Raw genomic sequence first — 24500 nt, forward strand, 5'->3', positions numbered from 1 at the left:
ACAGTTGTATCATTGTAGATTCATCATAGATAATGACTTATTGTGTACTCTTGTTTATTTTACCTGGTGCTTTCTTTGAGGAATAGCCTAAACTTTTAAATACATTCTTGATTTGTAGATCAAGGGTCTGTCTTTTTACCTTGTATCATGTAATTCTTTGTATGGCAGTATAGAAGTCTGAGAGAGACAAGGAATGTTTATGACACCCACCCCACCATTATCTAAAGCTATCAAGGCCCATATTTGGTCTGACTGCCAGTAAGGTAGAGTATAAATACTATCTGCACATAGGACTTCCTACAAATTTCATCCTGAGAGTTGACCCCTGATGTTTTATTTTGAGCAAGTTGATCTGTCCTTGATTCTGCTGTCCTGTATTTCATACTTTTTAAAGATTTTAGAGATGTCTAGCATTACACTTTTGTTAAAAAAATGCATTTTATGCTGAAATGTGGGTCGACAATATTTTGAAACAGCGTGTAGTACGTAATGTATTTTATGAATGATAAAGCACGTTCATCTCTATGAAGAAAAAAAGTAAATGTGATCCCCCCCCCCCCAGCACAAGGCTTGACTTACAAATGTTGTTGCTCTCTTTCTTTCTCCAATCTCTTCCTTGGCCTGTGCAGCTTTTACAGAAGAATGGACAGATATCCATTATTAATGGAATTGCAGAAGAACAAGTGGAGCTCAACCTTAAGCCAGAAGAGCTGAAAAAGGAGCAGGGAGAAGCAGTCATAACAGATGGTAAGTAGATGCCTATAATGACATGGAAGTTTACCCAGGACTGTGGAAGACACAGCAGGAAATTGGTACCTTGAGCCCTTTCCTATAGTACAATACTTCACTTTATTAATTTAACATTTTGAACCCAAGATCCTTAATTAGGGATGCCTTCCCCCAAACAAATGATTGGCATTTTCAGCTTTGATAGTAATGACCACCTGTTGGAGAAGAGCAGGTGCCTGGATAAAGCAGCCCTCACCACCTGGTCCAATCATAATCAGTAATGTTTCTGATTCTTTGTAATAGTAAAGGTTCAATCTAGTTCCACTGCAGGTACTGTACCAACATGCATAGGTTGCCTGTATTGCCCAATATGGCTCTGTTTTTCCTGCCTTCACCTAAGTGCTTACATGTGTAGGCTATATAAGGAGCCCTTGCAGGGAAAGGGAAGCACATGCGCTCCTCCCATATCCTCATCCAACCTCATTTCTCTGTACCTTTTTAGTTACTTGTGTTCTGGAGCATATACAAGTTGTAGATCACATGAGCAGAAGTCAAGTTGGGGGCACAATATCCATGCATGGACCTTTCATTTCTTGCAACAGCCCCTGTGTGCAAACCCTCAGAAGAAATGGGGCTTTCTGAACCCTATGGGAATCTTGTGTGTGGTGTTGTATCCAAGGTGAACTGGATTAGGCCCAGTGTTTTTGAAATAGTCTATGTTTTCATTCTTCACTCCCTTACTAATAGTTGATACCTATAAAGAGGCCCCAAACAAACTGTTTGTGTTGCAAAGAAAACACGCAGCAAGTTCACCCACATATAATTAGGTTTTGATTTCTTGTGGCTTTTTCTAGCTTACTAGAAAAACCTGTTGTCAAAAAGCCCAAATAACTCTTAAGAGTTTCTCATTCATTCTGTAAATGTTTCAGTGTTTTTATGTTGGTTTAATATACCCAAGTGGACTACATGCTTACTTAATTTGGAGATACCTCTGAATGTGAGAAACTTTTTCTGCCTGAGCACACCTCCTGCTGCTGAGCCACAGCCTCTTATATGCCTATTTCTTATCTTGTCCATTAATAGAATCACACTTTTAAAAGGCAAATGTCTGCAGGCCTCATAGCTCAGAAATGAAGTTTTTTTTAAAAAAAATTCATTATAGATGGTAGTACAGAATCTCACCAAATTTGTTTCAGCCTCTGTTCTTTATGCCAACCATGTTTGCAACCCATATTATTTATAGTTTTTCCCATCACTTCAGTGCCATAACCTGACAATCTCCAGGGTGAAACTTGACATACTGATTTCGACTGACCAGCTGATTTTAAGTGCAGATTTCTAGTTCTAGTGTATTTGACTGATACTAGTACTGATACAAGTTTTCAAAAAGTCACATGAGGATTTAAATAAGTAGTACTAACAGTAGCTTTTGTTTTAAATTTATCATTCTTTGTTTGCTATAAAGGGAACAGTATATATGGTTTCTGTTGATGTTATAAGAGCTTTTCATCTTCTCCATTGTTAAGATTGTATTTGTTTTTTCAGAAACCCTTTGATATAGAGGCATAACTTCAAAAACTTTCATATGCACATTCCCTGCAGTTACAGCTTATCCAGTTTTGGGCTCATAGGAAATGCTCTGTTACTTCCTTCTTTCTATATACAAAAGCAGTTGTTAAGACAACATATTCACTTTTTACATGTTTGATAATGATTTTGTGTAGGCAAAGCTCTCTTAATTCCAATTGTGAGTCAGGAAGGGGAAATGTACAGGGCAGCCTTATCCGCAGTCCAATTAAGCTGATGTTCTTAAAACCAGCTTTGTCCTACTGATTAAGACAGCTTTTAAATAGTTTGATTGGAGAATGTCAGGGATGACGCTGTGTTTATAGTCTAGATTTCCTCATTTGGGTACAAACCTCAAATATTTAACTCTAATCATACTGGCAAGTTATTTAAGCCAGTATAAGAATTCAATCTCTTTCCACTTTAGCCTCAACCTGTAGTTAAGCAAGCAGCTGAGGAGTGTATCCAAGATTATACTCTGCTGGTTTGGCTGTGATTCCATCTTTTTATGTGTCATGGCTGATATGCAACAAAACTGTGAGGTCAATGGTCAAAACATTGGTTTTGACATAACTTTCCAAATTTACCTTGCTTGGGAGTGAAGGAGAGGGTGCTTCTTTAGCACAGTAGCACAAACTGTTCCACTGTGATTAAAATGAATCTGTAGAATCAGGATGATCCCATTTCATTAGAACACATTACTCTGTAATCGTTAATACATACTTGCCAATTCAGCCACTTATTTGAAATGCAGTTGAAATGACCTATAGAAGCCAATGGTGATGCTTGGTAATTGAGATTTGATGTCAGTTCTGCATTCTTAACCAAAACTAATAGTGCATCAATCACATTTACAGATTCTTTCCTGTGAATATATGAAGTGGTTTTGTTTTCTGTCCAATCTTTGGTACTTCTAGCTTCAGGAGCCTGAAGGACACTGTCTGCATCCTCAAGGAAAACAAGCTCAATTGACCAAAGCAACTTTGATGAATAGCTACTCCAGTGATGTATTTTATAAGCAAGTTTCATAACAGCATCCAGGCTGAGCCAGTTTAGAGCAATTTTATTAGCAAAATAGCTTGCAAAAGCATTGCAGTGGGCTACAGAAATATAATCCTCGGGGGTGGGGTTCTCATTTAGGTATAATTGCCCTTCACACCTGCAATAGCTTTTCTGGGCATCAGCAGGGGGTGAAAACACCGCATGGATCCACAAATGGACTCTGGGGTATACTATTTCAGATTGGGCTGCACTTGTTTGGGATTCCAGGTGATGTCAGGGGTGAGATGGCTAAAGATACTTTGTCATGTATAATGAGATAAGAATCCAATGTCTTTGTTCAGACCAGGTCTTTCCCGTGGTTTTGAGTTTGGTAATGAGTTGCAATTCAGGCACTTCTCTTTCCAGTCTATTTCTGAAATTTCTTTGTATTAAGACAGCTACTTTGAGATCTTGTATAGAATGTCCTGGGAGATTGAAGTGTTCTCCTACTGGTTTCTCTGTCTTGTGATTCCTGATATCAGATTTATGTCCATTTATCCTTTGGCGTAGGGTTTGGCCTGTTTGTCTAATATAGAGAGCTGAAGGGCACTGTTGGCATTTGATTGCATGTTGGAAGATGAGCAATTAAATAGTCCTGAGATGGTATGTTTGATGTTGTTGGGGCCAGTAATAGTGTTGTCCAGGTTTATGTGGCAGCAAAGTTGGCATCTGGGTTTATTGCAGGCTCTGGTACCAGTGTCCATGTTGAGTCCTCCTGTTGTATTATTGTGGGTGAGTTGTTTAAGATTGGGTGGCTGTTTGTAGGTGATGAAAGGTCTTCCTCCTAGATACCCAAATACATGTGTCTAAACACAATTGATTTTAGCAGACAGCAAGAAGAGTACAGTCGTACCTTGGAAGTTGAACGGAATCTGTTCCGGAAGTCCGTTCGACTTCCAAAGCGTTAAAAAATCAAAGCGTGGACAGAAGCCCCATCAGATGTTTGGCTTCCAAAAGAACATTCAAAAACCGGAACAGTCACTTCCAGGTTTCGATTGTTCAGGAGCCAAACCCTTCAAGAACTAGGCTGTTCCAAAACCAAGGTACGACTGTACAGCTATATCGGTTGACAGGGAATTCCAAAGTATATGCACTGCCACATTAAAAAAAAAAAACAATTTCTTACAAATGTGCAAAAGATATGTGCCACCTGTAAAAGTGGCAGTTCCGCAGATGAAAGCAATTGAGTGGGCCTATATGGGATGAAGTGATCTCACAGGTAAACTGATCCTGAGTTGTTAAGGGCTTTATATAGCAATAGTAACACCTTGTACCTGGCCCAGTAGGCATCCTAGACCTTTTAAGCTTAGGAATTTAGTGTACCATAGACCAGAAGGAATGTTTGGTATCAGGAACTCCTCAGGTAAGGATTTTAATACCAAAACAAATAAAAGTTGGAGACTCACTAATGTTGGTCTTCACAACAATAGCATAACTTGCAGTTTGGGGAGCAAAAAACAAGTGCTGAAATATGTGTAAGAGTGTTGAAAATTTAGTATGGACACCAAATTTCTGCGTATCTGTCAAGCTTGCTGGATAGCCTTCAACAACAGCATCTTCCTTTTTGTAAATATGATGGTGGTATAAATGAGGTGAAGACTGTAAAGAGTTATACACCAAAAAGTCTGTAAGAATTAAAAACTTAACTAATCAACATTGTGGATTCAAAAAATAATACAGTCTCTTAGATTTAGAGGTGACTGGTTTGTGGTGGTGTATGGGGCTGGGCATTTCATTGAAGGAAAATGTTCACAAGGTAATAGGAGCAGCTGAACTCTTTCTTAAACAAAGCAGGTAAATTCTTCTGCATTCCAGACTAGCTAAATCACTGAAATACAAGAGAGGGCTTACCAGTGAGTCAAAGGGCCACTTCTCACATTACTTTTTCCTACAGAAGAACTGGACCTGTTGGTGTGGAAAGTGCAGAAAATGTGTGCCTGCTTTATCTTGAGATTAGCTAGACATATTTCTATTTTACCACTGAGACACATCTGGTTTCCATCAAACATTTGCTTGTCAGATGCTAGTCCTAGCAGAAAATAGGAAGTATTTTTCTGGACATTCTCAGATTACAGCCCACATGTTTCTTTTTTGCTCTTTCTGATATACTTTTGACTTCTGGAGGGTCTTGATGAGAATCAGAAATATCCCTAGTTTACAATCATGGTTTTCAGGGCAAGTGCAAACCATAGTTTCCCAGTTCAGATATAATGTTAAACTGGTTTGCTGTAAACCAAGACATAATTCATTAAGCAGAGCACAGTGGAGAGAGGACTACACAAGCATAAGGCTTGCTTCCTTAGTGCATAAATGCTTAAGAGGAGCCGAAAAGATCAAGCTAAAGACCTATCTAGTCCAGTACTCCATGTCTTCACAGTGGACAACCAGATGCCAACAGGAAGTCTGCAAGTGGAACCTGAGCACAACAGCTTTCCCCTTCCTGTGATTCTCAACAATTAGTATTCAGTGGCATACTTTCTCCAACCATAGAAAATATAGGTAGAAAGGTAGAAGACATGGAGGTAGAAGGTAGAAAATATAGCCATCATAGCTAGTAGTCATTGATAGCCTTATCTTCCATTAAGTTATCAATTTTTTTTTAAAAAAAAGTTATCCAAGTTGGTGGCCATCACTACCACTTGGGAGTTAATTTTAGTTTTAACTATGTGCTTTGTGAATAAGTACTTTCTTTTGCAGGGCCGTCTTAGGGAGATCGGCCACCGTGGCGCAGCGATCCCTCCAGCGCTCCCGGCATGCCGCCTCCCTCCCACGCTTGCCGCCCCTCGGGGGGGTGGGCGAGCGGGGGATGAGGGGCATGGTGCTGGAGCGGCGCGGGGCTCTGCGCGCCCTTCCAGTGCTCCCAGGACGGGAGGCGAGGGCAGCCGGCTCGCAGCCAAAGCCCGGGACCGGCATGGGCGGCAGCGGCTGCGCCGCCGGTGCACGAGCGCCCGGCCGACAGCCCGCCCGTGGGGGCGGGGACGGGTTGGGGAGGGGGCGTCCGGTATGCTGGCGGGCTCGCAGGGGCGCCCCGGTGCAGCGCGCCGCTAGCCCCTATGGATGAGACGGCCCTGTTCTTTTGTCTGTTCTGAGACTTCCAGCCTTCAGCTTCATTGAGAAAGGCTCTCTCCAAAAGTAGTTTGAAATAGTCAGTGACCACTGAAGGCTTGCTTTTTTTGGAGGGGAGTGTCATGGAGAGAGCATAGCTGACTGGCAACCTGAATTTGAGCAATCTATGCTGCAATATTTTGTTGCAGCTTCTACTTGTTAATTATAGTTTTAAATGTGATACATTCACCATGGAAAAAACAGTCATGACATATGCTGTTGCATCGTTGCCTTTGTCAGTCTTGGCTTTGTGTTTTGTTTTTGCTAAGGTTGTCATGTCAATGGTTTTCAAATTATTTATTTGAATTCTGGGTTGGAACTTATTGGGATTGTTCGGTGAGAAGAATAGTAATGTCAGATAGTGTCTGAAGGACAACTCATTTGTCATTACTCACCTTCCTCTACAGTGCACACTCTGTGCCAAATGAAATGTAAAACTAAATGTGTGAGTGTTCATTTTTTTTCTCCCTTTTTAAATAACAGCCTCTGGATAGGTAGGATTGGGATCAAGATGCAAAGGAAGGAGGTTTCAGCCTTTCCCTTCCATTACGGATCCATGTGAGAGAAGCTTTCTTCCTGAGTTTAGTCATCAGGACTATGACTGTGATAGGAATGGCATGGTGAATCCCCTCTCTGCTGACAGGATCCTGATATCCCTAAGTTATTTAAGAGAAAACGAGACATGTTAAATGTATTCACACATTTAACATAATGTTCACACATAATGCTGAACCAAGCCATGGTTTTTTTTGTATCCACAGCTATGGATCAATGAAAATGTTAGACATGTAATTTGCTTGTCTGCAGTCTGACAATTGCCATAATAATTGCTTTAGCATTTGAGGTGTTACACAAGGTTGCAAAGTTCTTCACTGAACTTTCGACCATAAATCAGCATGCTATTAAACTGTATATATGAGATTAAAGTTGCTAGAGGAAAGAGTCTGGTTGCTGAATATTCTTATTTTTGTGTATAGAAAGTGGTTCTGGAAAATTTTCTCCTTTCACTTAGTAGGCATGTAGTAAATATGAGAGAGAGTTATGTTACACCCTCCTTGATCTAAAGGACTTCCAGTGATCTGCATAAAGCCCTTTGTAACAATAGGGGATGTGATTTGGTCAGAGGGTGGAGATCTCATTGTTAAATTTAGGAATATAACCTGCCCACTCAATGAGCAGCCAAGGAGGGGATGGGCCACAGAGAGCTGTCTGTCAAGGACCAGTCTGCTGAAACACAACTTCAGTCTGCTTTTTTCATCAGACACTGAAGGACTGAAGCGTGTTTCGGTTAGCTCTGCTTCCCTCCTACCCCCCTCCCTCTGATTGCACTGTGACTTGGAGAAATTAAAATAAAGGAGTGTCTGGCTTTGAGGAGAGGAAAATCCAGGTTGCCAAAGGGTAGAGAAAATGCTGGGCACTATCACTCTAACAGGTATGAAGTGTTTACGTTTTGAATTGTATTGATGGTTCTGTTGTCTCTTTGTGATGGTCTCTTTGCAGCAGCACTTTTGTCCAGGACTCAAGCATGTGACACACATATTGGAGCAGTTCTTTATTAAGCCATGTACAGCACAGTCTATACATGTCTACCTGGAGGTAAATCCCATTGAGTTCAGTGGTGCTTATTTCCAGATAAGTGGGCAAAGTATTGCAGCTATAATAACTTTTAAAACCTTGTAATTTATGTTTAAATAGGAGTGGGGAAGTGCCTTTGGATTAAAATCCTAAAGCTGCAGCTCTATGCACACTTACCTAGAAATAAGTCTGTTGCAGTTACATTTACTGTGTAAATACAGTATGGTTGAACTCAAGCATCTTGATGTGGTTGAGTTAGGTCAATTTCCCTATATGTTTACACTTTAAATTAGGAAATTTAATTTATAGAACAGTGTATTTCAAATGCAACAGGATTTCTTAGATTACAAAGTACTTTAGGATTAGTGATTTTATATTGGCAGGGGTACTTTATATTCTCTGGTATCTTCTCTACTCACAGAAGCTTGCTTGTTTTTGATCTTTCAAATGCCAGAGAATTCTGTACTTGTAAGTTTAAAAACTTGTAAGTTTATATTTACTCTTTAGTCATGTCATTTAATTACCATATTATTTCACTTAATTTACACTGTGAGTTTTCTCTCAGCCATTTGATCCTAGGTTTCATATTTTTTTGCAACCTCCCATGTCTTAAAAGTAAACTTCCTTTTCCTTAATTTCCATTATCCTTGACCCCAGGCACAACCTTTCTACATAAATAATGGAGCAAACATCTGTTTTAACTTCTGAAGTTCAAGTGATCACTGCTCACTTCATCTTATTCATTAAAAAGTGGACTATGGATCTCATCATAAACACAAAATCATTAAATTGGAGTGAATTAATTAGTGTGCTTAGAGGGAAGCTATAACCCCCTCTGCCACCAAACTCCTTTACAACTTAATTTTTGAAACAAAGACCTTTGGAAACTCGTCAGTATATTGCGGAATAGTTGGGAACAGTTGCTGAAAAACAATACTTAGAAGTGCCAGGGTTTAGAAACTTCATTTTATCTTTCCTGCTGAGATGCTTGTTGAAACATTCCATTGTTTATAGAAAAAAGAACAGTGATGGTGGACAGTATAGTATATTTATTGCAATATGTGCAATAAATATTTTCAGCTTATGCAAATGTTTTACTGCATCTCTGTGAGATTTCCCCTCAGTTTTGCCTATTAGTCATTTTTGTTTGATCTTTTCTCATAAACATTAAATAGTACTAGCACCAACAAACAGAACTATGACTTTTTCTTTTCTTTTACAATATCAGTGCTGTGGAATGTATATGCATCCCATGTGGATAACCGAAAGAGACCAATTCTGTTTTGACTTTACTGTAACACATTCAGAATGCTAATATGTTTATTATCATTCTGATAGTAAATTGGGACATCTTAAAACTCCATATGTCATATACAGTTATATGCCAAAATGTCTTCTATTACAGTTGAAAAGTGCTGGTTGAACTGACATCACCACAGAGGTCAGTTCATTTGTTTAATATAGGTAAAATACATTTTAAAGCTTGCCCTGCATATCCTTTTCTAATCTCAGTGTAACTGTATCCAGCAATTGAATTCCTATAACAAAAAGCCAGCTTATACTTGGAGTGAAGAAATATGGCAGTTCAAATTCATTCTTAAATTGTTCAGTTGGACCAGCTGTTGTTAGACTCATGACAGTGAGCAATTTTCTTTCCATATTAAATATGTTGTAACACTAGTTACAAAATAGAGCTGTGAATTTTTTAACAGCAGTTGGTTTAAACCAAATATTTCAAAGCAGTGATCTGCTCTCAGTTAAACACTATCAACGACACTGATGGTGGTGGGATTAACTATGAAATAGAAAGACTATTCTGGTCCTAGATGTTTCCAAGTTTTGTTTTAAAAATTGTTTGGAGACTTTCAGTGGATAGAGGATTTTGGAACACTAGAGACCTGGGTGTGTATGACACATATCTGATGGATACAGAATGCAGAGAATTCATGGAGAAAATCCAGGGCAGGGCAGCAAATCCTGGGGGGGCGGGGGGGGGGAGTCAACCAGCTCCAGATGTTGACATGGTTGACTGCAAGCACATGAGGTGTTTCAGATTTAACTGTTACAGCCTGAGAAATACTTTCTTGTAAGGAGAGTAAGAAGGTGGAGGAAACGGAAAAAGTTTGAAATGTTTGTTAGAAGTAAAATGTATGTGTAACACTCTTCAGGTATTGTGGCAGTAGACACTCACTTGATTCCATTCATGTTGGAATGGATCTTCCTAATCAGGGCATCGTCATATACTGTAACAACTGCTTTAAGGCCCAAGCTATAGAGTTTCCCCTAATAACACATTTATTTAGAGTAATAAGCAAGTGTTTTCTTATTACATTGTATGTCAAATGACTGTGAATGTTGGACCTAAATTTCTAACAGCACGTTCTAAGTAAGATGAACTCTATAGTACCAATCACATCAATATCAACTGTGTGAATAAATGAGTGCCTGTGTATTATACAAAGGGAAGTTCTAGTGAAGAGAGATTGAGTACAAGTACTTGCAACAGCTAGTAGCCATAGATGTAATGTGTATTCCTATGACTCATCCAGCCTGTGGAGTATCAGTATCATGATTTTAAATGTGCATGTTCTCATTTGCACCACCTGCATGCGTACCTTGCCAGATCTTCCTGGCTTGAACAGAGGACTAAGAAAGGGTGCCTTTTGCTTTTTGTTCTGCTTCTCATTCAGTGACAGGGAAGGCTTAAATCATTCTAACGCCTCATTAAGGTGTTTTTTTAATGGTATAGTACAGGAGTGAGAGAATCTCAGCTCCTGGTATTCTGGTTAGCTTAGAAATCTGAAAAACTCAAGCTGGTGTCTAAAGTATATATTAAAATTGTGATTACAGTGCTGGAGTTGATCCTTCTTCAAGGCCCTATTTTTTTAAGATTAAAATCTTCCTCTGCCCCCAAGTATTGGGGGCACAGGGGGAGGTGAAACTTAAAGGAACCTTTAAAAAAAGAAAAAAAAGCTAGCTGAAATTTCATTACATGTCTACATGTGACATTCAGTTAAGCTGTCTCGTCACTTCTTTTCACACTACACAATTACGAAGTCAATAATGCTGGCTTCATTGAGTCATTACTGCCATATATAAGTATGAACTGGCATTTCAGAGAAGCAAACCACAAACAGCAGAGTTATACTAAGAGACGCTGTTCTCTCTGGTTAACAGATAGTTTTGAATGTCTTTCGGACCTGAAAACAACATTGTTTACATCATCCTTTTGATGTAACTGCACATAAAGCTACTGGTAGTCTGCAAAGTAATGGAGGGCTTCTTTCAATAGTGAGCAGTGTTGTTGGGCACTCACAGAATGGAACTATGGAGGAGACTTGATGTAGGACAGGTTGTGGCTAAAGAAGCCTTTGGGTACAATATTTGGATGTTTGGAGCCACTCCTTGACACACAAAGTGGTTTTCAGCATTTTCAAGTTGATCTGGGGGTAAACCTATCTAGAATTGGAATTAGTACTCTTAAAAGCAGTAATCATACTTTTTCAGTGAATTTTACTTTATTGGCATCATTGCTATTCATAGGCATCATTGAAAGTCATTTTGTTTCAGCATGCTTTTACTTATGAAGCTATAAGCATAGCATATCTTGATTTTTTTTAAAAAAATACATTGAATGTAGTTATATCCAATCTCGTCTATATTACACACCTAGTATTTCACATACACCTCGAGATTTGTTAAATAAAATAGCAATGAAATACTGCCCTCTGCTGTTCATTTTTGTCAACAAATTAGTTTTTCTTTTTTAAGATAATGGTTTTGCTTCTGACATGTCAAATGACAATGGAACAATAAGGCAGCACCTGATAAACTTGCAACCATCCACATTAATTTCTAAATATTATGTTTATTTCTCTTTGGTCTGCTTCACAACTAAACTATGGTTTAAAGCTGCAAACTGCTGTAGCAGTTTTGCTCCTCTGCTGGGAATGTGGCTTGTTTGGGGAAAACGAGCCACAAACCTTGGTTCAAACATAACCCTAAGCCAAACCACGGCTTAGCTCCTAGCAGCATGGTGATAGCAGGAGCAGAGGAGAAGTGAAATGCCTGTGCATTCAGCAGCATGCATCCACATGCTATGCGCCTGTCAGGAAATCGCCCTCACCGAAGCTGCTGAGCAGCTCGTCATCTTCCCCCAGCGGAGGAAGTGATCGCTCTTCCAGTGGGGAGGGGGAGATGGGGACAGGAAGTGGGAGCAGGGACTGTAGCAGGGATGGAGAGCCTCTGCACCAAGCGGGAAGAGGGGAGAGGAACCCTTTCCGTCGCCCTGTTTTAGCAGGGAGGAAGGACGTAGAGGGGGGAGGCGGGGGTTCAGGATCCCGCGCCTTTTATGCTGGGCAAAGAACCGGAAACGGACATTCCCGGACTCTGCAGAGGGATGAGCTGGACATCTTTATTTTAGCTCCACTGTAAATATCTGCACAATAAAGAACTTAGTGTTTAGAAGTTTTGCGTTTGCCTGATTTCTCATGAGCAACCACTGAAAGTCCTTACAGCACCAACCTTTAAACCATAGTTTAAAATGGTGTGTGAACAAGGCCTAAGCATTTGTGTAAATTCTAACCAAACAATTGCTGTTTCCACAAATCATTATGTTAGTAGCAAGAGGAATGTGTATCTCAACAGCTAATGCTTTCTGGGATCAATTTATTTATGTTTTAACTTACATTCTTCTTAAATTCATAGAAATTATATCCTACACTTCCTCCCAAAGGAGTTTAGGGTGGCAGACAACAAGCAATAAAAACACATTAAAAACAATTTGAACACAGATGCAGACTGGGAAAGAACTCGACCTAAAAGGCTTGTAGGAAGAGGAAGGTCTTTAGTAGGCACAAACAAGACAACAGAGATAGGGGGTCTGAACAGAGCTCATAATAAAATAGTATTTGCAGGAGGCCTTCTTCACCTGCAGAGGTCAACTGGATATATTAGGGGTGAGATGGTATTTTGGTATCCTGATTCCAATTTGTATAAGGTTTTATACACTAAAACCAGCACCTTGAACTTAGTTTGGTAGCTAATTTTTCACCATGTGGTCTTCAAGGTGGCTTATGATATGGAATAAAACAACATAAAATCAATCCACTTAAAAGAACAGCAGCAACTAAAATGTATTCCTAATAATAAGATTTTCCAATCCAAATTCTCAAAAGGTCTGGCAAGGTAGATCTTGTCTTTACAGAAGTATTGAAAAATTGGTAACAAATTGTAGCTGAACAGTTCTTCGGGTAGAGGTGGTTTTTTGTTTTTGTTTTTTGGTCTTCAGAGCATTCACCAGAAAGTCTCAAAGTAAAGTTATGGTGCAACTGGATAATAGATTTCTCACAGAAGTATCCTAAATGTGGACACTTTTCTTTTGACAAGCAAACGTTCTCAGGCCGCTTACTGCAGCTTCATCTCATTGCAATTTTAAGTAAAACTGAATGCATACAGTGTATCATAGGAGTCTAGTGGATGGTTTGAAGGTTGCTAGTGGTAGGTGTTTGTGATTAAGCCGGTCCAATTACAGCAGTTGGAGTAGACGTGGATTTCTCCTCCTGTTAAAAGCCTGGGAAACAGAGTCCTAGTACTGTACTTGGCCAAATCTAGTACAATTATATATAGTCAAGGTTCTTAGGTAACTGGAAATTGTCCAACTTTGAATTGCTTGGCCTGTTGATATGGAAGGGTCTGCATTGCAGATAATGACTATAAAATGTTAGTGCTCTCTGAAAGTATGCTTACATCTCTTGAGGAATTATTCTGGGGATGGCTGGAGATGGAAGCCATCTGTATGGAAGGGCAAGTTGCCATTGATTATTGCTTTATTATGGTTTGATCATGGTCAGGAAATGTGCTTAATGTAATGCAAATCAGATCAGATGTGATTTAGTTGTTAGAGGATATGGAGCATTTTTAATAGAGGGACACTTTTAAAAGAGTCCTTTACAGTGAAAGCAGACAGATTTGTTTTTCTATACAATTAACATGTCAAAAAATACTCCTGCTTCTTAATCCAGCAGATGCTCAGGAAGGAGATTCAGGACGGTTCTTCACATAATTCATTTATTTAACATTGTGGTACTTTGCCTGTGGAATTCGCTCCCTCTAGCGATACATCAGATAGCTTCATTTTGGGAGTTTTTGTTGACAACTTGGTACATACCTATTTACCTAGGCATTTGTGCTGTCGTGAGATCAAGTGTTGGGCTTATTTCTGCTGCACAGTCTATTTTTCATCATAATTTTATTTGTATGCTGCCTTTCCATAGTTAAAACCATGCTCAAGGCGGCTTACAACATGAAAAGATTTATATAATTACAAACAAAGCAAAAGTAATCTTAAACAGTAAATAAAACACATCAAAAAGTGCATAACCAAACTGAACAATTTCAACATAATTTTTGTATCTTTATTTTTAGGTATTATGATTAAACAGCAATAATAGCAACAAAGAAACCCCTAAACAGTACCTCAGCAGCCGCCTGGAGTCAGTCATTCAGGGCCCCTCCCTCCTAGGCCAGGTGGAAAAAAGGCTTGCAAGGCATGGAGCAGGTCTTCCAGGAATCACACCCAAAATATATTGTTTGTTTTATAAAATTGATAAAATGCTTTATTGTAAGAAACCTCAATGTGGTTTACAAAAATATAAAACAAGAAAAGCCTCTTAACTAATGAAAATCGACTATGGTCTCAGCTGCTAGCTTGACTCTGATACTATTAAAAAAATTAACTCCTTAAATTTTGGAAGTAGAATGTCAGGTTGGGAACAAGGTGTGGTTGGCTTTACATTATCAACATTTTGAAAGTAAAATATTTGTTTTCCAATACCCACAATTTATTTAAAATTCTTTTGATGCCCTAAGTTTTTCCAGGATGAAGCTTCCAACCAAATTTTGAAGTGATTTTATTTCACTTCATTATTTCTATATATAATTATGTTTTGTTAATTGTATGCATAGATACCCTTAAAATAATGGAATATGTTTTTATCATGCATTTTGAAAGACATACAGTTGTACCTTGGTTCTCGAATGGAATCCATTCCGGAAGTCTGTTTGATTTCTGAAAATGTACGAAAACCAAGGCATAGCTTCTGATTGGCTGCAGGAGCTTCTTGCACTCAATAAGAAGCCGCACCAGACGTTTGGGTTCCAAAGAACGTTTGCAAACCAGAACACTCACTTCTGGGAGCCAAAACATTCAAGTCACAAGGCGTTTGGCAACCAAGGTACAACTGTATATAATTTCCACAATCTTGTACAAAATTGAATATGTTTAAGCTCATTAATTTCAATGCATTTGAGTTTTAATAACAGTGCAGTGTATTCCTATATGGGTTTACTTGGAACTAAGTCCCGCAGCCTTACTCCCAAGTAAATGTGCCTAGGATTAGAGGAATAGTGATTATTTCTACTTCTTATGCAATTTAAATAAAATTGTGATAACAGAATGCCTAATTATTTATTGCTTTTAAATGTCTCCTACAGTTGGACAAAGAGAAACTGCAAATGTGATTCTAAAAGAAGAGCCAGCTGAAAATATGGAGACCAAGCCACCAGAATCACCCGATAAATCTAACATAGATGTGGAACAGAAAGATGCACAAGATGCTGATCAGCAATTGCCATCAGAAGAAGAAAAAGTGGAAGAGCAGGCAGAACCTAGTGAATCTCCATCATCAAATGATGTTGGATTTAAAAAAGTTTTTAAGTTCGTTGGATTCAAATTTACCGTCAGAAAGGATAAGACTGAGAAAGCAGAACCTGTTCAGTTGCTGAATGTGAAAGCAGATGAGACAGCAGTGCTATCGGAAGGAGCTGGAGATTGTAAAGAAATCAGGCTAGATACAGTGGAGGAAGAAACACAAAGTGAGGTGCCCTGCCCTATAGAAAAGACTGAGCAAGAAACTCAGACTGAGCAGACAAAAGAAGAAATTTCTCCTGAAAAGGTAACAGAAATTCCTGTTGAAGCAGGAAGCAAGGAGACAGAGATTAAAAGTGATGGTAGCAAGTCTCCAGAGTCTCCAACAAGTCCATTAACTACTGAAACAGCATCACCCCTAAGAAAGTTCTTTACCCAGGGTTGGGCTGGGTTTAGGAAAAGGACAAGTTTCAGGAAACCTAAAGAAGAAGAACAGCAAGCCACTGAGAGAGAAATGCAGGAACAAGAAAAAGGAGTGATAAAAGAGGAAGCCACCCCCACTGAAGAAGTAGAAAAAGAAAAACCCATACCAGAAAAAGAGAGGGCAGAAGTGTGTATAGAAGCCAGTGATGCTGTAGTAGAAAGAGAAGAAACAAAAATGATAGATGTCTCAACAGAAACACATAAGGAGGAAGCTGTTGCTGCCTTTGAACAGCCATCACCACAAATGTCTGCTGAAAGTGTAGACATAGAACCCAATATAAACTTGAATAAGATTGACTTGGAGGAAAACTTGGAACCTGCACAAGAATGTCAAATGGCCCTGGAACATAGCCCTCTTGCGTCATCTGAGAAAAAATCTGAACTAGCAGCTCCTTTGGCAACTGAAGTATTTGAAGAAAAAACAGATCAGTCGGCACCAGCTTCTCCAATGCCTATAGAAACGCCCGAGGAGCATTTTGAAATAGTTGAAGCCATATCTGAACCAAAGGCTCCTTTGGCAACAGAAAATTTTGATGAGAGACCTACAGAGATATGCACTGATGTTAGCACTACTGTGGAGAAGGAAGAACCAAAACCAACTGAAAAAGCAAAACTTGTTCCTGAACAGCTCATTGAAACTGATGCTGAGATTAAAGGACAAGCCACTGATGAACAGCTAAAAGTCAAAGAAAGCTTAGTTGAACTAGTAAATGAGCCACTCAAGCAAACTGAACCGAGCAGTGGAGACTCGGCAACGATCAAACCTCTAGAAGTCATTACAAATGAAGTTGAATTACTTTCATCTCAAGAAAGAGCCAAGATACAAGGCAGTCCCCTAAAAAAGCTTTTTACAAGTTCAAGCTTAAAGAAGTTGTCAGCAAAGAAACATAAAGGAAAAAGAGAAGAAGCTAAGCTAGGGGAAGCAGCAGAACAAGCACAGCAGTTGTCTGATTCTGCAGAAAGTCCAGAAGATCCAAGAGCAGAAAGCTCTGCTTCTTCCCCTGAAGAAACAACAGAATCTGTAGGAAAAGTTACAGATGCAGCACAGACCACTGAAACTGAAGATAGTTCTACTTCAGATATGGAGAAGAAAAGAGACATTGTTACACCTTGGGCATCATTTAAAAAAATGGTGACTCCTAAGAAACGGGTCAGGAGGCTTTCTGAAAGTGATAAGGAAGAAGAACTTGAGAAGGCAAAGACTGCTACTCTATCTTCAACTGAAAGTGCACCTTGTGAAGAGCAGGATGATATAAAAGAAAATGTTGAGGAACAGAAATTAGAAAAAAGCACAGATGAGCCCAGGAGAAAGGTTGATACTTCTGTATCATGGGAAGCATTAATTTGTGTAGGTTCATCTAAGAAAAGAACCAGAAAATCATCAACTTCTGATGAAGAGGTAGGACAAAGACTTGCTCAAGAAGGACAGAAAATAGATGAAAGTGAGCCCAATAAAGAAACAGCACCAAGCATGACCATTACTAGTTCACAAGAAAGTGATCAAGGACAAGGAGGATTTTCACCAGAACAAGCTGGAAGCCCATCTGAAGGTGAGGGAGTTTCAACATGGGAGTCCTTTAAAAGACTAGTAACCCCAAGAAGAAAATCTAAAACAAAAATGGAAGAGAGAAATGAAGAATCTTCCACAGTTCCAAGTTTAGAACATTATACTTCAGATGGTGAGTCTGGAAAAGAAGAATCATGGGTTTCATTTAAAAAACTAATGCCTGGTCGTAGGAAGAAGAAGTCAGATGGAATACCAGAACATGCTCCTGTTCAGGAAGCTGGAGAAGAAATGACTGAAATCCATGAGGACGACTCTGATGTTCCAGCCGTTGTTCCTTTATCAGAGTATGATGCTGCTGAACAAGAGAAGTTTGAAGCTCAAAAGGCAAAACAAGATGATTTAACCAAGAAAACTTCAGACCAGTCAGAAAGTACTTTGATTATTGAGCAATCCAATGAAGGACTAGTTCATGCAGTTACTGTCACAATGGTAGAAGGAGAAAGAGCAGTTACAAGTATTGAAGAAAGATCACCATCTTGGATATCAGCTGCTGTGACAGAGTCCATTGAACATGCAAAGGAAGATGAAGAGAAACATACTGAGCAGATCTCTGAAACTGGAATTGTGGAAGAAATGGTGGTGGTTACTAAAGTCATGCCAGAAATTCAAAAGGAGATTAGCGGTGACACTCTAATTAGTGACCTGGAGGTAACCTCAGAAGCAATTACAGCTAGAGAAGAAACTTCAGGTGTTGAAGAAGCAGCTGAAGTATCCTGTGCTGAAGAGACAACGGAAATGGTTTCAGCTGTTTCAAGGTTAACTGAGTCCCCTGATACAACAGAAATAGTAACACCTGTGCAGGAGGTAGAGGAAAGTCAGCAAAGCCTAGAAGAACTAAATAAACAAACACAGGAAATTCTGCAAGAAGTTGCTGAAAGAGTTAAATTGTCCAGTGAAGCACAGGAAATCAGTAAAAGGATATCAGAAGTAAGAATTCTGCCTGAGAAAATAGAGAAAATCGGGCAAGAAACTACTGTCATATTTCAAGAGGCAGAACCACCCTCAAAGGAAGAACCAGAGAAGACTGATAGCCAGATTAGTGAAAGTAGTCAAAGTCAAGATGAAGCTAAAGAAAGTCCGAAGGAAGCGTTGGAGAAGAGTAATGACATTTGTGTAGAGGTGAAGAAAAGCTCGAAAGAAACTGTTATCTTGGATAAGACTGATGAGAATCATGATTCAAAGATTGAACAAGAAATTGTTCAAGAAATCATTGAAGAACAAACTGCTGAAGAGGAAGGATTTGTCATTATCACAGTAACCCCTGAAGAAGGGCCAGAAGTAAATGTTGGTGACATAGTAAAGGAAGCCAAAACAAATTTAAAAGATGCAGTTGAAGGTGGGATTACAGACCATACTGGTCCAGCAGTTGATGAATTGGCAAAAATATCACATGAAGAGAAGCCTCAGTTCTCCCATAAACTTGAACAAGTGGTGAACACCATACCTGACCTGGAAGCTACTGGTAAATTAGTAACTACTGCAGATGAGGTAAAAGCCCCTGTGCAAGATGAAATAAAAGAAGCTGAGCCTCCCTGTGCTGAAGTTTTTGTGCTTGAGGCACCTATCCAGAGCAAGATAACTGAAGTTCCAGTGCAGAGTGCAGTAACTGAAGTCAGTGACCTAGGTATGGCCAAACATGCCGCACTTGGCTTACTACCAGGAAGCACAGAGAATGTTGTAGTTGAGGCCTGCATCCAGAACAAAGACAAAGAGGTTTCTGTGGTAACTGAGACCCACGTAGAGAAGGTGGAACCCAAGGGCCAGCTGCAGAAATCAGAAACTAATATTTCTATGGTAGATGAGAAACTTGAACCTCTCCATGCTGAGACTGTAGAAAAAGACTTGCCCACAAGAGAGGTGGAAGTGGAGGTCCACAAGCAGAATGCAGAGACTGAGACCCATAAGCAGAGTGTAGAAACAGATGGCCCTGTCAAAGAGGTGGAAATGAAGTTCCTCCCAGAGAGTGTAGAAGCAGAGAAAGCAGAATTAAAGGAGGACTTGGAGCTTTCCACAAAGGCAGAAGCAGTGTCCCCATCAGAAAAAGAAGTGGAGGAACATATAAAAGACACAGAAGCACAGATCTCTACAGAAAAGGCACATGCAAAGTTGGAGGCGGATGCTTGCACAGAAAAAGTAGATGTGAAGGCAGATGTAGAAAAGGTGGAAGTTGAAATTTCCAAAACACAGATCGAAGTGCAGACCTCCACGAACAAGGAGGAATCAGAGGCTCCCTCAGAGATGATGAAAGTAGAGGACCCTATAGAAAAGACAGAAGCTGCAGCAGAAGAATCAAATGCATCTGTTTGTGTGGAGGCCATCACAGTGAAGTCAGATGCGAAGGTGGAAGCAGAGGTTCCTGCAGAGAAGGCAGAAACAGTGGCCTCATCAGATCAGCCAGATGAAAAGCTAGATAAGGAAACACCTGCAGAGAAGGTGGATATAGAGTCTGCTGTAGAGATTGCCAAGGAAAAGAGTGAAGTGGAGGTTGCTGCAAAGAAGTTTGATGCAGAGGACTCCACAAAGAAGACAAAAGTGGCATCCTCTGTAGAAAAAGCAGAAGGTGATATTATTCTTAAAGAGAAAACAGAAGCCCCCATAGAGAAGGTAGCCATCAAGGCTGGTGTGAAGGTCTTTGCAGAGAAGGAGGATGCAAAAGTGGAAGTGAAATTTCCTCCTGAGAAGGTGCATAAGGAGGTCTTTTCAGAACAGTCAGAAGAAATTATGGAAGCAGAAGCCGCTGCCACCAAACAGCCAGAACTAAAAGAGATCCTGCAGAATGTGGAGAATGAGGTCAGTTTCAACTCTGAGGTAGAAGATACTTCAGATTCCCTAGCAACATGTGTTGAGATAATTTCTGATAAAGCCTCTGTAATTAGTGACAAGACTGAAGCTCCTGAGCAGAGAGAAATGCAAGATGTTTCCCTTTCCTTAGAATTAAAATGTTTTGATGCAGTTGTTATTGAGGAGCCTTCAAAGAATGAAGTAGAAGATGACCCTGCCCTAAAAAATACATCAACAGAGCAAGTTGTAGCTGAGAGATCTATGGAAAGGGGAGTAATTGAAGTCTCAGCACCTGATCAAAACGCAGTGGATGTCATCCAGAAGGATGTAGCAGATGCCAGCCATACCTTGAAATTGGAAGGCACAGAAGGAATTGCAGTTGACGTTCCAGAAAGTAATGAACTGAAGGATGTCACACTTGTAACTGCAACTGAAGGATCTGTGCAGAATGAAAAGGAAGATGCACTTACTTTGGGATCAAAACACACTGAGGCCGAGTTAACAGAGGATGAGACTGTGAAAAGTGAGGCAACTGTGGATCCTGTGAAAAAAGAGGTTGAAAACATAGAGCTAGCAACTGAAGCGAAATTCACAGGAATGGTAGCAACTGAAGCAGTAAAGACCAAAGGTGGAGGCACCCACATCTTGAACTCTGGTGCTTTATCAGATGGCTTCTCAGAAAATAAAGGAGAGAGTTCTGTCACAGAAGGCAGTGAAGCAGGTATAAATGGCGTTTGTGTACAGAGTGAAATGTTGCCTCTGGAAACAGTCCTTCCACTTTCACAATCTGCCACAATTTCAGATAGCTCTCATAGAAGGCAAGCATTGTCAGAGAAGGTGCTAGTAACAGAAACAGAAAAATCAACAGGGAAAATTGAACTTGCTGGTGCTGATGTACTTTGTGCAGCTCCAGTGCATCAAGAAATGTTCACTGAGCAGCAGGAGGTTATCACCACTGACATTCCTGAAGTACAAAGTTATGGAGTTCATAAATCCTCTGTAACAGCTGCAACAGTCAAAGAACAAGTTATTGCAGAGAATGTCACAGTTACAGAAACATTAACTGAAAACCTGCAGTCCCTCCTGGAGGAGCCAAAAGAAACCACGTTCAAAACAGTTCAGCAGGTGAGCTTTGCTCAGTCAGGACTTGGGGCTCTAGGTCCTGATAAGGATACAGTGTCATGGTCTGGGAAAGCAAATTCAGTGGTAGAGGAGGCAGTTTTAGCAGCAGTAACTTGCACCAAAGATGATTTGATCCAGAAGTCTGTATTGGATTCCAGCCCTGAAATGAAGCTTCAGAGATTAGAATCAAGTCAAGAAGGTGAAAAAAAGACACCTCCAGAAAGAAGCCCCACTTTAACTCATATAGAATTCCAAAAAGATGTGGTTCAATCGGTGACTATAGAGTCACAGAGTACAAAAATTGTGCTGAAAATTATCCAGAATGCTGTTGATACATTGGAGCAAACAGATGAGTTGCCATCTGTGTCAAAGCAACAGAGTGAGCCATTTCTAATGGGTGTAAATAAATCTGAAATTCATGAAGGTTTGCAGGCTGGTCAGATTCTTCCTGTAAAAGGCAGAGGAGAGAAAAATCTAGAGATCCAGCCATCAACTATAATTTTAACTCAATCTGCAGAGAATCAAGAGGCCTTCAAAGTGGCAGAAGAAATGCCTTTTGCATCTGATAAATCTGAAGATGCTAAAGTGAAACTGATGTTGCAACCAGATGTACGATCAGGCACTGTGACAACACTAGCACAAGATCCTGAATCTCCGAATGAAATTGTGAAAGAAATTAAAAAAGAGACAGATTTCCAGAAAGAAAATGGTGAACCAAAGCTACATTCTGAAGGGGATACAGCCACTCCAACAGAGATTCAGAGACCAGCAGTAGAAGATACTGCCTCAGGAGATCTACCCAAAGAGTCACTTGAAGTGGCCCAAGCAAGGCTGACAGATGTAGAAGCTGGGCAGACTGTTCAGATCCAACAGCAGTTTATAGAACAACAAACACCTGTGAAAAACAAAGATGACCACAGCCAATCAACAGGATTCGTGGAGACATACACAGATAAAGATGTAAATAATCAAGACTACACCATCAGTGAGAGTCCACAGCTAAGCTTAGAGCTCACTGAATCCTGAGGTTTAATGTAGGTATCTACTATTTAAATTCAGAATAATTAACTATTTTCAGTGGCTTTTAAAGCTAGATAACTGTGCTAGATAACTTGCTATCAGAACTAAAAATTATGGTCAATTATTTTATTGTCAAGTGGCTAAAAATAGGTTTTCAGTTTCCTGTTTGAGAGACTGTACTTATTTTTTTAGAAATATATCTAAGCCGTTTTTGCATTCAGTTGAACTTCAGAATTTAACCTTGTTCCAGTTAACAAGTTTCCTTAATATGCAGGCTGTTTATGGGACAAAGTTTGGCTCCTCGTGCATATGCTTGCCTTCATATGGCCTGGTTAGCACCTAATGTCACGATGGGAGCTGGGCTGGGAAAGGAGCAAAACAACTGGTTTTCTAAATGTGCACCAGCACACTTGCTTGCTCATACTAACCCATTTTTTTTGCCTAGCACTATGTGTGAACTGAGCCTGTGAAGATCCATTATTTTGCCATCACTTTCAAAGGATGTTCTTTAAAAGAACAGTGAAACCTAGAGGAGGAGGCCTTCACACAACTTAAAGCCATAAGTGGCATTGTCCTAGTCTGTTGCCCCCCTGAATGTTGCAACAGGTTAAGAGGATATATTTGGAGCCCCAAGTTTACTCAGGTTTGTAGAAGCAACTTGAGTCTCTTACCCCTTTATTAAGGTGGTATGAATCTCTTCTTACCATAAGGTTCCTGTGAGGCTTAACTGTACAGTTTTAATCACTACCCAAACTTTTTTAAAAAATAGACTTTTCCCTCGCCCTAGGATATATCCAGTGACCAGTACCATGTAGTTGCTCCACTCACAATGCTGTTTTAGCTGTCCCCACCTTAAATCTGATCTGCTGTGACTGGGGCTGTGTTTGCTGCTGTGTGTGCTTGCCTCTCCTCCGCCATCCCACATACTGCCTTATATGCAGGTGGGAGCTGAGTCAGCATCTTCGGGCTGCTCCTGCAGCCAAACCAGTCCTCTCAGGCACAACAATCAGATCTAGTGAGGTAGCAGCCCAGGCTGTTCTTGGCTACCTCCCAATAGTTTTTTTAATGTAAAAAGAGGAGTCAACTGCATATTCCTCAGCTGTGCTTAGAGCATACCCTCACAGGCAAACTATTGGAAAAATCAAAACACCGATTAAAGCTAATCACTGCTTGCCTGCTTCTTCTTTTGCTTACTGACTACTGCAGGGAAGAGGAACCTATGGTCATCCTGATATTATTGGAATTCAGTTCCTTCAGTTTCGGCCAGCATGGTGAAATACCAAGTAAGGGTTGTAGTCTGACATCTGGATGGTCACAGGTTCCCCACCTTTGTACCACTGCATTCTCCTTTTTTTCTGGCAAGGGAAAGTTAACAATTCAGCCTTATACAGGTTTCCTCAAACTCGGCCCTCCAGATGTTTTTGGCCTACAACTCCCATGATCCCTAGCTAGCAGGACCAGTAGTCAGGGATGATGGGGTTTCTAGTCTCAAAGCACCTGGAGGGCCAAGTTTGAGGAAGCCTGGCCTTATAGCTGGGTGCTGGAGGCAGGAATAAATTACGCTGCTTATGTCATGAGATTTTGCTAACTTCCAAGCTGAAGAACACACCGTTAGCCCCTTTTTAATGCTACCTTAGGTTGGTGAACGGTTCATCTGTCCTGCCTTTAAGGCCTTATGACAGGGTCATCTCCAGCCTGGTCAGTTTCCCACATAGTGCCACTGTTGCCAGCCGCTGCATAGCAGCGTCATGCTTAACTACTGACTGCTTCCATTGATGTGGCAACTAGATTTGGTTCATGATATGCATAGAAAAAAATCCATTATAATATGATGGTACTGCCATCACTCTGGATAAAAAGCTC

General features: G+C 40.1%; 1 protein-coding gene across 3 annotated transcripts in view; it reads left to right on the top strand.

The window, feature by feature from the left end:
• Positions 1 to 24500, top strand: part of AKAP12 (A-kinase anchoring protein 12) — a 68512-nt gene that overhangs the window by 40133 nt on the left and 3879 nt on the right. For 2 of the 3 annotated variants that reach the window (XM_033143993.1, XM_033143992.1), the window contains exons 2-3: positions 630 to 747; positions 15511 to 22651. In XM_033143993.1, coding sequence (XP_032999884.1) covers positions 630 to 747; positions 15511 to 22643 — 7251 coding nt within the window. In that variant the 3' untranslated portion in view covers positions 22644 to 22651. Of the gene's footprint in view, positions 1 to 629; positions 748 to 7658; positions 7874 to 15510; positions 22652 to 24500 lie in introns of those variants that run through there. The other variant, XM_033143994.1, reaches the window with a different exon arrangement.

The sequence above is a fragment of the Lacerta agilis genome, chromosome 3 (genome assembly GCF_009819535.1).
Source record: "Lacerta agilis isolate rLacAgi1 chromosome 3, rLacAgi1.pri, whole genome shotgun sequence".
NCBI classification, from domain to species: Eukaryota; Metazoa; Chordata; class Lepidosauria; order Squamata; family Lacertidae; genus Lacerta; species Lacerta agilis.